Source organism: Physeter macrocephalus, chromosome 15 (genome assembly GCF_002837175.3).
Source record: "Physeter macrocephalus isolate SW-GA chromosome 15, ASM283717v5, whole genome shotgun sequence".
NCBI classification, from domain to species: Eukaryota; Metazoa; Chordata; class Mammalia; order Artiodactyla; family Physeteridae; genus Physeter; species Physeter macrocephalus.
In genome coordinates this window covers 7,052,994-7,065,964 of record NC_041228.1, presented here as the reverse complement: position 1 = coordinate 7,065,964, position 12,971 = coordinate 7,052,994, and the positions used below count along the sequence as shown (strand labels likewise).

General features: G+C 49.9%; 1 protein-coding gene across 35 annotated transcripts in view; it reads right to left on the bottom strand.

Moving 5' to 3' along the window:
- ZFAT (zinc finger and AT-hook domain containing) overlaps positions 1-12,971 on the bottom strand; it is a 264,652-nt gene that overhangs the window by 126,070 nt on the left and 125,611 nt on the right. For all 35 annotated transcript variants that reach the window (XR_008619456.1, XR_008619457.1, XR_003683319.2 and 32 more), the window contains one exon: positions 10,598-10,774. Coding sequence is in view for 32 of the 35 variants with exons in the window: in XM_055091063.1 (XP_054947038.1) it covers positions 10,598-10,774 (177 nt within the window). In the remaining 3 variants the exon portion in view is untranslated. The remainder of the gene's footprint in view (positions 1-10,597; positions 10,775-12,971) is intronic.

Below are 12,971 nucleotides of genomic sequence, written 5' to 3'. Positions count from 1 at the left end.
ATGAGCAGTGTGTCATCGAGCCCCAAACATCTCTGGACACCAAAGGCTCAGGCGAGCGTCCCTGGTTGGAAATACTCTTGAGTCCTGTCATGTAATGTAGCCAGAAGAAGGCAGCAGCGTCCAGGACACCACGGGTGTAGGAGGGGGACCGAAAGCCCCTTGTCTGGAACCCCCCCAGTCCCGGCCTCACCCAGGCATCTCCCCCTTTGGCTCGTTCTGACCTGTACCCTTTTTGTTTAGAACTGTCATCACAAGTACAGTGCTTTCCTGAGTTCTGTGAGTCGTTCTAGAAAATTATGCAACCTGAGGGAGTCCTTTGGGTGCTTCAAGCTTGTACCTAGCTGCAGAAGTGTGGGTGGCCCTGGGAACCCCCAAATTTGCAGCTGGCGTCAGCAATCCTGGGCAGACGTCGAAGTCTTGCAGAAACCGTGCCCTTCACCTCAGGTTCAGATTCGGCACTCATGGCAGCAGGGCACCCAGCGCCCTCTCCCCGGGGACGCCCAGAGCAGGCGGCAGCTGCAGTGCCCACGGGTGCGACCCCTCTCCCCGCACAGCGGGAGTGCAGCATGGCCGGCCGGACCCGAGAGTCGTGCGTGTGTCTCCCCAAAGGCAGGACCCCCTGAAGACTGAGTCCCGTCCCGATGGCTTTTTATCCCCCAGCACGTGACCCGGTGTCCCGCCCAGTAGGCACCCCGTTGGGGTGATTGCACCCCAACAAGCAGGGTGCAATCTGTTGTCAAGGAAGAAACATAAAATCAGCCGTGAGAGCTCTGGAAAACCTCTAACACGACGGTGACAAAACTAATCTTACATCTTGCTTCATCCATAATTCAGATCCTCAAGACCAATTAGTTAGCTAAAAATGAAATATTCATAAATGAACTTGGACTCATTTAAGCACCGAAAACGAGTTGCTGCTGTCAACTACCCCCATGGTACAGAAGAGCGGAGAAGCCTAGAACTGGGCGAGGAAAATCCTGTCGCCTCTAAATCGACACATTTTAATGGCGTCTGAATGGAGGAAATTTCAATTCCTGTTCCTGCTCCCTGAATTCCTCTACTCAGGCGTCACGGAACTCTGTGGATTCTGTCCTGAAGACACCTGCCCGTACACCCCGTCTCCGCTCACCTAGACCCCTGCACGGCATCTCAGAGTCCAGCTTTCTGCTCTGGTCTCTCTCAGCCTCCACCCCCTGTCTCACTGCCACTCCCTTGCTCTAGAACTTTCCACCGTTCTTGAGGACTTTGCCCCACGACTCTGAGACCTGGCTTTCCAGGCCCTTTATCACACAGTTCACCCTACACATGTGCGCACGCGTGCACAAACACACAGACACAAACACGCGCGCACGCGTGCTCGCTCGCTCTCTCAACCACTCAGGGCAGTGTTCCAGGCCTCCCTAAATATGCACAGGGAACACCTGCCTCTTTTTTACTTCCCTGTGCTGTGCGCCCTCCTGCACCCCAATCAGAACCCTGACTCCAGGCCCAGTTCACATCTCAGTACCTCCTCTGTGAGGCAGCTCGGCCAACCCTGGCTGGCCTCGCAGCTGCGTGTAAGGCACACACGTGTGCAAGCTCACCCACACCACTTCCTGACTGTGTTTCTCTCCTCCCACCTTCCATCATACACCCTGAGGTCCCACAGGATCTCGGGCAGAGCTGGAGACATAGCAGATACTTAATACAGAAACACACGTTGATCAGCCGCTTAATAATAGGAAAAGATGCATTTCGAAAACAAGGCATTTCCTAGGTCCCAAGTTTCCAACAGGAAGAGAGGGGCAAGCCACGGTGCATCTCGACCCCGTCCCAAATCCATTACCGGGGACAGCTTCCTCACAGGCAGAAAATTATCCTTGTAGATCCAAGGCCTGACCTAGCAAGGGACGGAAAGAATCAGCCCAAGGTTTTTAAATTTAATCAAAAGATGACATGAGCATTATGAAAAGAAAACTCAACATTATCAAAACGCTAATAACATAAGCCCTTTATTTGTACATCACTCAAGTTTGTGAGGCACTTTCCCAGCTATTATCACATTTTATCCTCATAAAAACCTTCAGAGATGGATGCAGCAAATCTAACTCCTCAATAGGAAAAGAAGGACTGACCCAAAGGTTGAAGGGACTTGGCACATTTTCCAGAACCTTCCACTGAGCTGGCAGACCCAGAATCTGGGTTCCTTCTTCGCCGCCCAGATCTTTCTGCTGAGTCTTGTGGCCCTCAGGTCCGTTCTGGACATGGTAGCGGAGCCAAGAGGTGCGCTGCAGAGAGCAGCAGCTGGGAGCTAGGCAGACCTAAGTTCAAACCCCGCCAGCCTCAGTTTCTAACATGAAAAATAAACACAAAACCGCCTCTATTTTATAGAGTCACTATTAATAAAAAGCAGTCCATTAAAATGCTGAGCACAGCACTTAGGAGGTGATCTATATATGGCGACTGCTTATTATCATGGCTACAAGCATGAGTACTCTGACTTGGACTGTCTCTCTGAAGACACTATTACCTTCCCAGTCCGTCCAATGTTAGATCGTGTGATTCCTCGACGTACACCCATTCTTGTTCATTAAGGCACTTTTTCCTCGATTTCTTCATTTTAAAACATGTCACACACCGAGAAAGCCAATATAGAATTAGAGGTGTATAAATTCCACTCTGCCTAAGACCAAGGATAAAGCCAGCCTTCCAACTCCCACTTTGCAGCTCAACCTCCAGTCACACCAACTCGAGAATTTAGGAATACCCTGAACCACTCACACTGCCAGGCCCTGAGAGTCAGCCTCCCTGGCATTTAGTTCCCAGGCAGCAACAGAGAGACAGTGAATGATGTCAGAAACGAGGGACCGTGGGGCTTTTCGGGGCATTTAGGTTTACAGGGACGTAGCACCCCTTTACAGGACAGGCTGCAGCCTGCCCTATAATGCAAGGCTCCAGGGAGGCAGAGGGCACCCCAAGACTGCTCCCTGTGGTTTTAGCAGCAATAATGTGGAAATGCCACATGAATAACAGCAACAATTAATAATCACTAGGCACATACATCTCAGTCACATGCTAAGCCCTTCACATGCATTGCCCCAGCAAATCCCTGAGGATTTCCCATTCTACAGAGGACACTGAGGCTTAAGAAAATTAATCAAGACTTCCCTGGTGGCGAAGTGGTTAAGAATTCACCTGCCAATGCAGGGGACGTGAGTTTAAGCCCTGGTCCAAGAAGATCCCACGTGCCGCGGAGCAACTAAGCACGTGTACCACAACTACTGAGCCTGTGCTCTAGAGCCCACGAGCCACAACTACTGAGCCGCGTGCCACAACGACTGAGCCCGCACACCTAGAGCCCATGCTCTGCAACGAGAGAAGCCACCGCAATGAGAAGCCCACGCACCACAATGAAGAGTAGCCCCCGCTCGCTGCAACTAGAGAAAGCCCGCGCGCAGCAACGAAGACCTAATGCAGCCCAAAATAAATAAATTAATTATTCTAAAAAAACTGAGAAAAAAAGAAGAAAGAAAATGAATCAGTCTGCCCCAAGACCCAGAAGTAGCCGAGCTACGATTTGAACCCAGATCTGTTTGCCTCAGTCCGTGAACCTGACATCCACGCCAGTTAGGTTAATATCGGAGCACAGAAATAGCACATTTTGACCTCTACTCTGAGTTCTGCAGGAAAACAATGATAGTTCACCCAGCCACAAGCTTCAGTGTGACCCAACTCCCGATCTGAACAGCAAATGGATACACAGGGGTTGGGAGGGCTAGAAGGGCACCGTGCACACACCAGGTTCTAAGATGTTAGGTACTAACATGCATTTGTCTCAGAATCCGTTTTTAAACAGGCTAATATCTTATCTCCCCTTAACAGATAACAAAAGCCACTTGCCTAAGCCGCCAGCAGCCCCTCCAAGGCTGTGGTGCAGGCTGACCCCTGCGTGAGGGCCACAGAGGACAGGCGGGGGCCTGTCCCCATCCCTGTCCCTGTCCCTGTCCCAGGCCAGGCTCCACCAGCAGGCAGAGCGCCCTGCGCTGCCTGCATCAGCCCTGAGCACACTCTATCCTTGTTCACCCAGAAAGAACGCCCATTGCTAACTCATCGGCCCAGGATGGAGGCACCTTTTTGTAATCCCCACAAAAGCAGCAGGTGCGCCAGCGCAGCCGCGGCATCCCATGAGAGCCCCAGCACCGAAACCTGAGTCCATTGGAGCCCGCTGCCCCCAGGCTGCCTGCCCGAGCAAACGAGAGGGCTCGGGGTTCAGCGGCTCCTGGGACAGCAAGTCCAAGATGCCTACCACTCAGAGTGACTTTATTCGTGCTAAGTGCCCAGAAGAGACAACACAGAGATTTAAATTTAGACGCCTCCCCTGGGAAGCCTCCTTTCACCCTCCAAGGGTGAAAGGAGGTACCACGTGTCCCCCCTCTTTAGCAGCCCAAACCTAATCCCAGAGAAGCACCTTCCACACTGCACTGAAACCGCCTCTTTGTCCAAATGCCACCCACCGGCCAGGAGGCAGAGCCAGCAGGAACAGTGCCTGGGCCGGCTCTGTGCTCCCAGCACCTAGCACAGCACCCAGGCGCACAGCACCCAGGCGCACAGCACCCAGGCGCACAGCACCCAGGCATACAGCAGGTGCAATTAAGGAATAAATTAAGAAGGAGGGAAGGCGAAGGGGAGAGAAGGAAGAGAGGAAAAGGAGAAAAGAAGAGTTCCTATTAAAAGTATGAAAGGGGAAGATGATGGAAGAACCAAAACCCAGCTCTCAGCAGACCCATGTAAATTCCTGCTCCCGTAAGCCCAGTGTCCCCTCCTCCATCAGGATGAACAAGTGTGTGCACACACGCTCACCCTTCACTAACACACACTCACAGATACACACACTCATACACACGGATTCTCTTTTATACACTCATACATACATACAAGAGGGAGAATGAACTTGGCCCCTTAGGGAATTTTTTTCTTGGACCAGAGCCAGAGATTTGATTAGCAAGAAGGGAGAAAAATAAAAGGCTCTTCTGCAGACCTTTGCCAACACGAGCAAAAGAGATTAAAAGGCTATAAAATAAACCAGAGGATTTAGGAACCTTCATGTTCTAAAGGGAGACCAAAATAATAAATCAATTACTACTCAGTTAAAGGTTTAATTAAACCATTTCAAGCATCTCTCAACTTAAAATGAATTGTGAAGGTTGAACCTGAACAGAAATCGTTAGAGAGAAACTGAGCTTCCGGAAGGCTCAAATTTTATAGACTCGGACAAAGAGGAGAGGAAGGACTTGGGGTTCTTAATCGAAGACTCAGGAAGAAATTTTCTCATATTAACAGTCTAAGTCTAATTAAAGTCTTAAGAAATACTTTTTAAAATTAAATTACACAGGCAACTAATCTTCCAGTATACACACAAACACACAAAGGAAATGTATTCAAGAAGAATTTAAGTGAAAAGTAAATTAGTTAAGAAAGGAAAATAACTTTTAAAAGAAGTTCAAAGGTAAGAATCTGATTATACCAAGAGTACCACAAGAACACCGTACGGTCAGACCACTCAAGATGGCTGCTCTCTTGCTCTCTGTCCATCCCCTGCCCGACCAGGGCTGCTTCACCTACACCCTACTCACATGACTGACCTTCCTGTGTACTTGACCCAGGCCCCAGCTAGTGACAGCTTATCAAAGGGGCGGTGAGGGGCATGCCCCTCAACTGGTTTCCCTGGTAACTAATGAGCCCAGCTGACATCAATTCCCCTGTAACTGGTAATCTCTCCTCCCCCCACCCCCTCCCGGGGACTAAGGCTACCAACACATCCCGCCCTCCACGCCCCGCACACGGTGGGGTGTCACTCCAGGATTTTGCTTCAGACGTGTAAGCTCCCCCACCCATCAAACCCCTGATGTCTCTGTTGCTTTCTTCGGCCTTGAAGCTGGGCAAGCACAGGCCTTGTAGGCCTGCAGGGTGCAGCCCAACGACCGGAGGAGCAGCCAGGAGATGGAGGAGACTCCCGTGAGCGCCGCGATGTCGGGAATGGAAAGCTGCGGGCATAACCTCGGGGCGGCTGTCCACTAACACGTGGGCCCCGAAGTTGCGGGGAAATCCCAGGGTGGCTGTCCTTGCTGAGTGAGGGCTGCCGAGAGATCTGGAGAACAGCGCCCTCTAATGGCTCTGCTATTGTAAGCCTTTTCCAATTGGTTAAGCTAGCTCTCTAGAAGGAACTGGTATTTCTCTTGTGCCTTTGAGAAGTAAACGATCTACCTAGGCTCCCGGGAACTTTAATCTTTTGTGATCTCTAAGAGTAAAGGAGAAAAAAAGAGCCTCTAGGTAAACTCTATAGAAATAATTATGTTTTGGGAATGTCTATCTAAAATAGTCTCTCCAGATTTCGGTAACTTGAAACTAAGTTAAAAGAAGAAAATTCATGGGTCATTTCAAATAGGATGAAATATCAGAACATTAATTGCTGGGTGGGTCTAAGCTTATCTACCTATGCCTGCTTAGGAGAGGAAGACTAACGCATTAAATTTTCCAATCAGGAAATGCAGAATGACTTGCTTCTTGGTTTTTGCCAGAGGTTATGGTTTTCAAGGGATAAAATTATAATCAGTCATAATTCTAGTTACTGTAACCAAGTTTACCGATTACATTGTAATCAGGTGTTTAACCATGACTTTTTAAGTCTTTTGTCTTTTATGGACAGTTATTGTTTTACTCTGATGCTTTTGCAAAAGTGCTTCATCTTCAAGAAGATTCACAGTTACGGACATTTTGACAATAACAGGTCTCTGATAAACTTTAGAATATACTGCTGAACTGGGTAAGAAATTAAAGAATCCTAATGGAAAACCTGATGGCGTCATTAAAAGTTAACAGAAAGATTGGTTACTGAGTGAACTGGTCAATATGGTTATAATTTTTATGGGTTTTGTCTGGAATGTTCCTGGTTTGATCTGTTTTCCAGATAGAGGGAAACCCTTCCCCTCAAGTTGGTTATGGCTTACAACAACTGGGTAAATCACACATGTAGGCAGAATTAAAACATTTTTCTTTTCTCTGCCTGGTCCCTCCAGAAATTGGGAACTCTAGGGTTCTGCAGAGCAGCCTTACCAGATAAATGGGAAAGACCGTCTCCTGGCACGTGCAGGAGTCTCAGTGTTTGGGGACCGAGAAGTCCACTGAGGCAGAGCCTGATGGCAGGCCTTTGGCATTGTCCTCCTGGCCCTGAGAGGCCTTTTGGGAATTCAGTCTGAGACTCCTGACGAGTTCCCCCTCAGCCAGTTTGGAGGAGCCATGTGGTCAACTGACCAGACTTACTCTGCCAACAAATTAATTTTGATTGGCTGAGTTTGGTGGAGATGAGGGTAATTTTAGCGAGAACAATATTATGTTTCAGTGGATGTTAAATTCTAGTTCCGTTAATTGAGGTCTGTATTTATGAAAGTGATTGTGTTAGCCATACTTTTGCCCCGATGTTCTGGATTGAAAGAAAGTGATCTAGTGAAACTGTCACCGAGTATAATCACTCACAAAGTACGACACTGCTTGCTTTAAGTCTGCTGCTGAAAGCACACGTACAATGCTTGTGTGACAACTGGGTACAAGTGATAAAATGTATAACCTATAAAGCGTTTCCCCCATTAACATACCTGAGCCTGTTCACGAGATCTGATTAGTTTTCCCCCAATGTGAATGACTAGGTGAATATAAAGGAGGCCTAGCACCCACATGATCTGAACCTGGGGTAGAAGAAAGCGCCCCCGCATCTCGGGACAAATGTTTTGATCATCAGTCTTTCTACTGGGAGACGCGCAGTCAAAAGGGGAAACGATGGGAAAATCCGCACACACTGCAGCACGGGGAAGTCATTCCGGCTTATACGTGGTTTACCTTAAACTTTATTGACCAGAGCAGCCTGTCTTGTGGCCTTTCAGACAGGCATTGTACATCTGCTTTGGCCATTGAGGAAGGGAATGCATTTGAAAGCCAAAACGGTTCAGACATCCAAGGTAAAACTAGGCGGCCATCGTATATGTGATTTTAGACACGTTCTCCTATTACTGAAGAGTTTTCTGAACTGTATCTCAGATGTGCTTACTGCTCATATTGTGCTTGATTGTCATGATCTCCCCTGTGTCGTGCCTGTCAGACGTCTTACACTTCGTCCCTAGCCTGAGCGAAGGAGATGTATCCGAGGACCGAGCAGCAACGCTGGCCTCACTGCAAAATGAGTCTAGTTGCTGAGTGTCTAGCGAGATAGCGCTGTCACCCTCCTCCAGGCTTCCATGAACAATCGACCTGGCTAACGCGACTGTGTGGGGACTACTGACCATGGGGGAAGAAGACTCACCATCTTCTGGTCCCACGTGCCAGTACGTCAGAAGGACCCCCATCGGTAAACATTACTGTACAACTGACTGCCTATGAGCCCCCCTGGGCTATGCTGGGTGGAGTGGAATAGGCTGGCTTCTGGACACACAAGTCCAACTAGTGGGATTAACTGCTTTTTCTTTAGAAAGACCTAACAGGTCCACCCCTAATTGCACCCAACATAACATGGGGTGGCAGACCTGTACTGTGACTGCTGACTCCTGGCTAGGCCACCAGAATGTTCCTCTTAAAGCCGGGCCTTCCCCTTCCCATGGGGTGGCTCTGGGTTTGTGAAAACCAGACATGGCCTTACCTTCCTTATAACTGGACAGGGCACTGCTGCCATCGACTCCCTCTCCATTGACCTTGTAAACACTTGGCTCCAAAATTTGCCCACATCGTGGCAGACGACTGCTCTCAGCATACAGCCCTCGGTATCTTACTCATGATACTTTGGCCGTATTGTATTGTGGTGTCTGGCTGCAGCGCCCCCTACATACCTGACCCCAGGGATATCAGGGAAGATGAGGGGACCAAGGCTGTAAGGGTCGTGCAGGGTACGCAGGGGTTGGGGGTATGGTCAGGCCCCTCAGATGGCTGTTCTTTTGTTCTCTGTCCATCCCCTGCCCGGTCAGGGCCTGCTTCACCTACACCCTACTCACATGACTGCCCTTCCTCCGTCTTGCTGCAGGCCCCAGCTAGTGACAGCTTATCAAAGGGGTGGTGAGGGGCGTGCCCCTCGACTGGTTTCCCTGGTAACTAACGAGCCCACCTGGTGTCAATTCCCCTGTAACTGGTAACCTCCCCTTCCCCCGGGAGCAAAGACTGCGCCATGTCCCGCCCTCCACGCCCCGTACACGGTGGGGTGTCCCTCCAGGACTTTCCTTCAGACGTGTAAGCTCCCCCACCCTTTAAACCCCTGATGTCTCTGTTGCTTTCCTCGGCCTTGAAGCTGGGCAAGCACAGGCCTTGAAGGCCTGCAGGGTGCAGCCCAACAACCGGAGGAGCAGCCAGGAGACGGAGGAGACTCCCGTGAGCGCCGCGATGTCGGGAATGGAGAGTTTCCGCCTTATGCCACTAACAGTAACCAGTGGAATTTCTCCTAACTTCTCAACAACTCAGTCTTCTGTCAGGCGTGTTTCTCTGAGCGCCCTGGGAACGGCCAGAGGGACCCAACCAAAACATGTTGCGTCTGGAGTCTCTCCTTGTTAACGGTGTCAGACAGATGATCAACAAGCCGGCCTCTTTAGAAATGCCCGTCTAAAGAGTCCCAGGAAAGAGCAATTGGATTATTAGTGTGACTAACGAACCCTGCGACGGGACGTTTACTGCCACAGATTGAGAGCTTCTGCACAGGAGACTGGCCATCATCGCTCATCGTATAAAAACAGTTTTGTGGGGACCTTTTCTGACTCTGGTTTTCAGCGGCTCCTCCTATACTCTACATTTTCTTTGTCTGCGGGGACCTAATTACAGTGCCTGGATGGTTTCTCTAATCCATCCACCGGCTGCATCTGATGCCGCTCAGTGGGCAGTGTCTGGACACCGCAAACAAGATGTATCTCACTTCCGACACTGACCGTGAACCTGAAGGATTCTGCGGATCAAAGCTCTGTGACGGGAATCCCTGTTCCAGGTACACGTGAGCAGTCCAGCCGTGCTGTTTCGAAGATTATATATCCTTACTCATTCATGACGTATGTCAGCATAACAGCTTGCCTTTCGTCTCCTTTGTTCCAGGCATCATCCTTGCTGCTGTCACCATACCTCTGACTTAATCCTCACAGACCCCCTTGCGACAGGCAGATTTGTCTTCGTTTTTCAGATGAGCCAAGCGAGGCTCAGAGGAGTAACGTCATTTGCTTCAGGTAACGCAGTAGCAGGTGCTGGGGCTGGGTTAAACACGCTTGTCTGACAATAAGCTCGTGCTTGTTACCCGGCTGGATGGTGTCGACTCCTTTCATTCATTCATTCATTCATTCATTCATCCCTCCATCTACCAACCAGGCATTGGAGAAGCACCTACAGAGACTGGGTACAGGGAATTCAAACACACAATCTTACTTGAGCAGATCTACAAATGGAAATCATTGTGACTTCTGGTTGGAGATTTGGATTTTTATGAGACCCTATGCCCACCAGACAGAAACTGAGAATCAAAGTATTTGAGAGCAAATAAGCACCATCATGGCCCTCAGGCACACCGTGGGCGTGGCGCCCTCTCCCGGCACCCCGGCCCCCTTACCATCTCCGGTTTTGCCTGGGTTGGTGGGTTCAGGGGTACTCAGAGGCCTCAGGGGAATGATGATCTCATCCACATTAACCCCCTCTTCTGCGTGCTTCTCAGAAACGTGGGAGAGGAGTTCCGATTGACTTGGTGAGAAAAGGTTACAACATTTACACATGAAGATGGCCGGGTTTTCTGTAAGGAAAAAAAAAGCAAAATATGTTATTTCACCTTCACCCAAGCAATGAGTACATCCAAATGCCAAAGAAAAATATTGAAGGTTGCTCTTCTGAGCAATCTCCAGGCACCAACAGGTGTGTCCTTCTGGTGGACGCTGCACAGCCAGGCAGCTCACTTCTACCTTCAGGTGGCCCCGGTTGCCAGAAAATTCTTTCTTCAATATTCCAAAACCTCAGTCCTTCTGGACTAGGTCTAATATGGACCTCCCTGTTACCCTAATCTACTCAAGAGCCTAGATTCGGGATTCACATAGCAAAGTAAAAAATGAATATGGAACTTGAAAATTAATGCAACCTTCAAATGAATGGACCACACTGACAACAATGAAGTATTCTAGTGAGACTCACTCAAATTAGGTGCAAGGAAAAAATGATCAAAACAGCACTTCTTTAGAGCCAAGCACCTTCCACTGGCGGGCACAGGAGCTAAGAGCAAGAAGAATGGGAAGCTGCTGCTTTTTTAAGCCATTTAATTCCTATTGAAAGCATTATCACCGTTCACAAATATTTATTAACAGTCCATTATGTTCCTCCCATTATACTAGGCAGGAAGACATATGGGGAAAACAACTCATTTCTGAGTCCAATAAAATAATTACAGGCACATATAGGAATATTCAATTAGGATCCAATAACAAAGGCTACGTTGTTCTTCCACATTTACACTGAAAGGAAGAATTGGTATGATGGCTTTAAAGGTTCAATTTCCAACTCCAGACCCGAAATGCTGTAAAGTTGGATGACCTCGGAGAGGGAGTAATAATCTCTCGGTTGCAACACTGAACAGGACATGCAGGTCACAAGTCTCCTCTGCAGCGGGAACCCAGGAGGCTCAGTAAGCCGCGCCCTGATTCAGTGCAAGCCTCCACCTACTCTGTGCTCTCGCCCGGCGGCTGTAACCGCTGAGAATCCACCGCACGCTGCAGGGCTCCCGACACGCGCCACCGCCAGCCTCACGGGGACTGTTAACACGGCCTCGTGCGAGGCGTCGAGGCCACCGACTCTGCCGATGGCGAACAAGTCTATCGCGCCTCTTCCTCCCCGCTCGCCCCCGTGCTCACAGCCAGCTGCCGACCGGCTTCCCATTTCACTGAAGCGGCCGGAAGACGGTGCCAGAGCCGCCTGGAGCAGCCGCCCCCCTGCCGCTCCTGCCGGGAGGAGAGGGGGCCCAGCAGCGGCACAGAGGGGGCTGAATGCGGCGTGGTCCACCCCGGGGCGGGCAGAATGTTGAACACGGTCCAGCAGCTCGTGGAGGTGAGAGAAAGCCGACCAACACGGAAACGCTGCTGACGCTTTCTCACTTTCGAAAGACGACGCACCGCGAGCGCCTACACCTGGAAGATGCTCGGCCGGCCCGCACCCGGGAAGGCACAGGACAGAGGGCAACGCCGTGGCCCGTGCGCTCCAAACCCCAGCCTCTCCCACCGCCTCAATGACATGTTCTCGAAACTCTGCTTCTCTCTCCAGGTCACCGACTCTTCCCTCTCTGCTAGCCTCTGCACGCTCCCATCTTACCACCAAACCAAACAAAATCTCTCTTGATCGCCACTCCCCCAATCTCCCCGACCCCATTTTCCTCCTCTTTACAGCAAGACCAGAAAGGAGACGAGGAAGCAAAGCGGTGGACCTACACAGTGCCGCCACAGTGAGGACGGAGCCCGCGGGGCCCCGTCGCAGAAATGAGGCCCTCTCTGCCTTCAGAGAAAGGGTTTCTCCATGAACAAGCAGGCGAGATAATGACCTACGAGAATTCTTTCCCACCAAACGGCACATGAAATAGAAATTTAACAAAGCAGAACATTGCTTCGTCAATGAAAATCTCTCATGAATACCGTCAATCGATATTTTATTTTTTTCCAAGAAATGCTTGATTCCTAAGGAACTCAAAATGCTTCCACAACAGGAAGAGATTAAGTGATAGCTTTTTTCTTCGTAAGAGGCCATGTCGTTTTCAACGTGCACCCTGCTGATCCTATGACGACCCTATGATTTAGGCAAAGGGGGTCTGTCATGCCCGTTCCACAGCTGAGGAAACTGAGACCGGGAGGAGAAGCAACCTGCCCAAGTCGAACCCAGACTCTCTGCCACCTGCTTTTTTTTTTTTTTTTTTTTTTTTTGCGGTACGCGGGCCTCTCACTGTTGTGGCCCCTCCC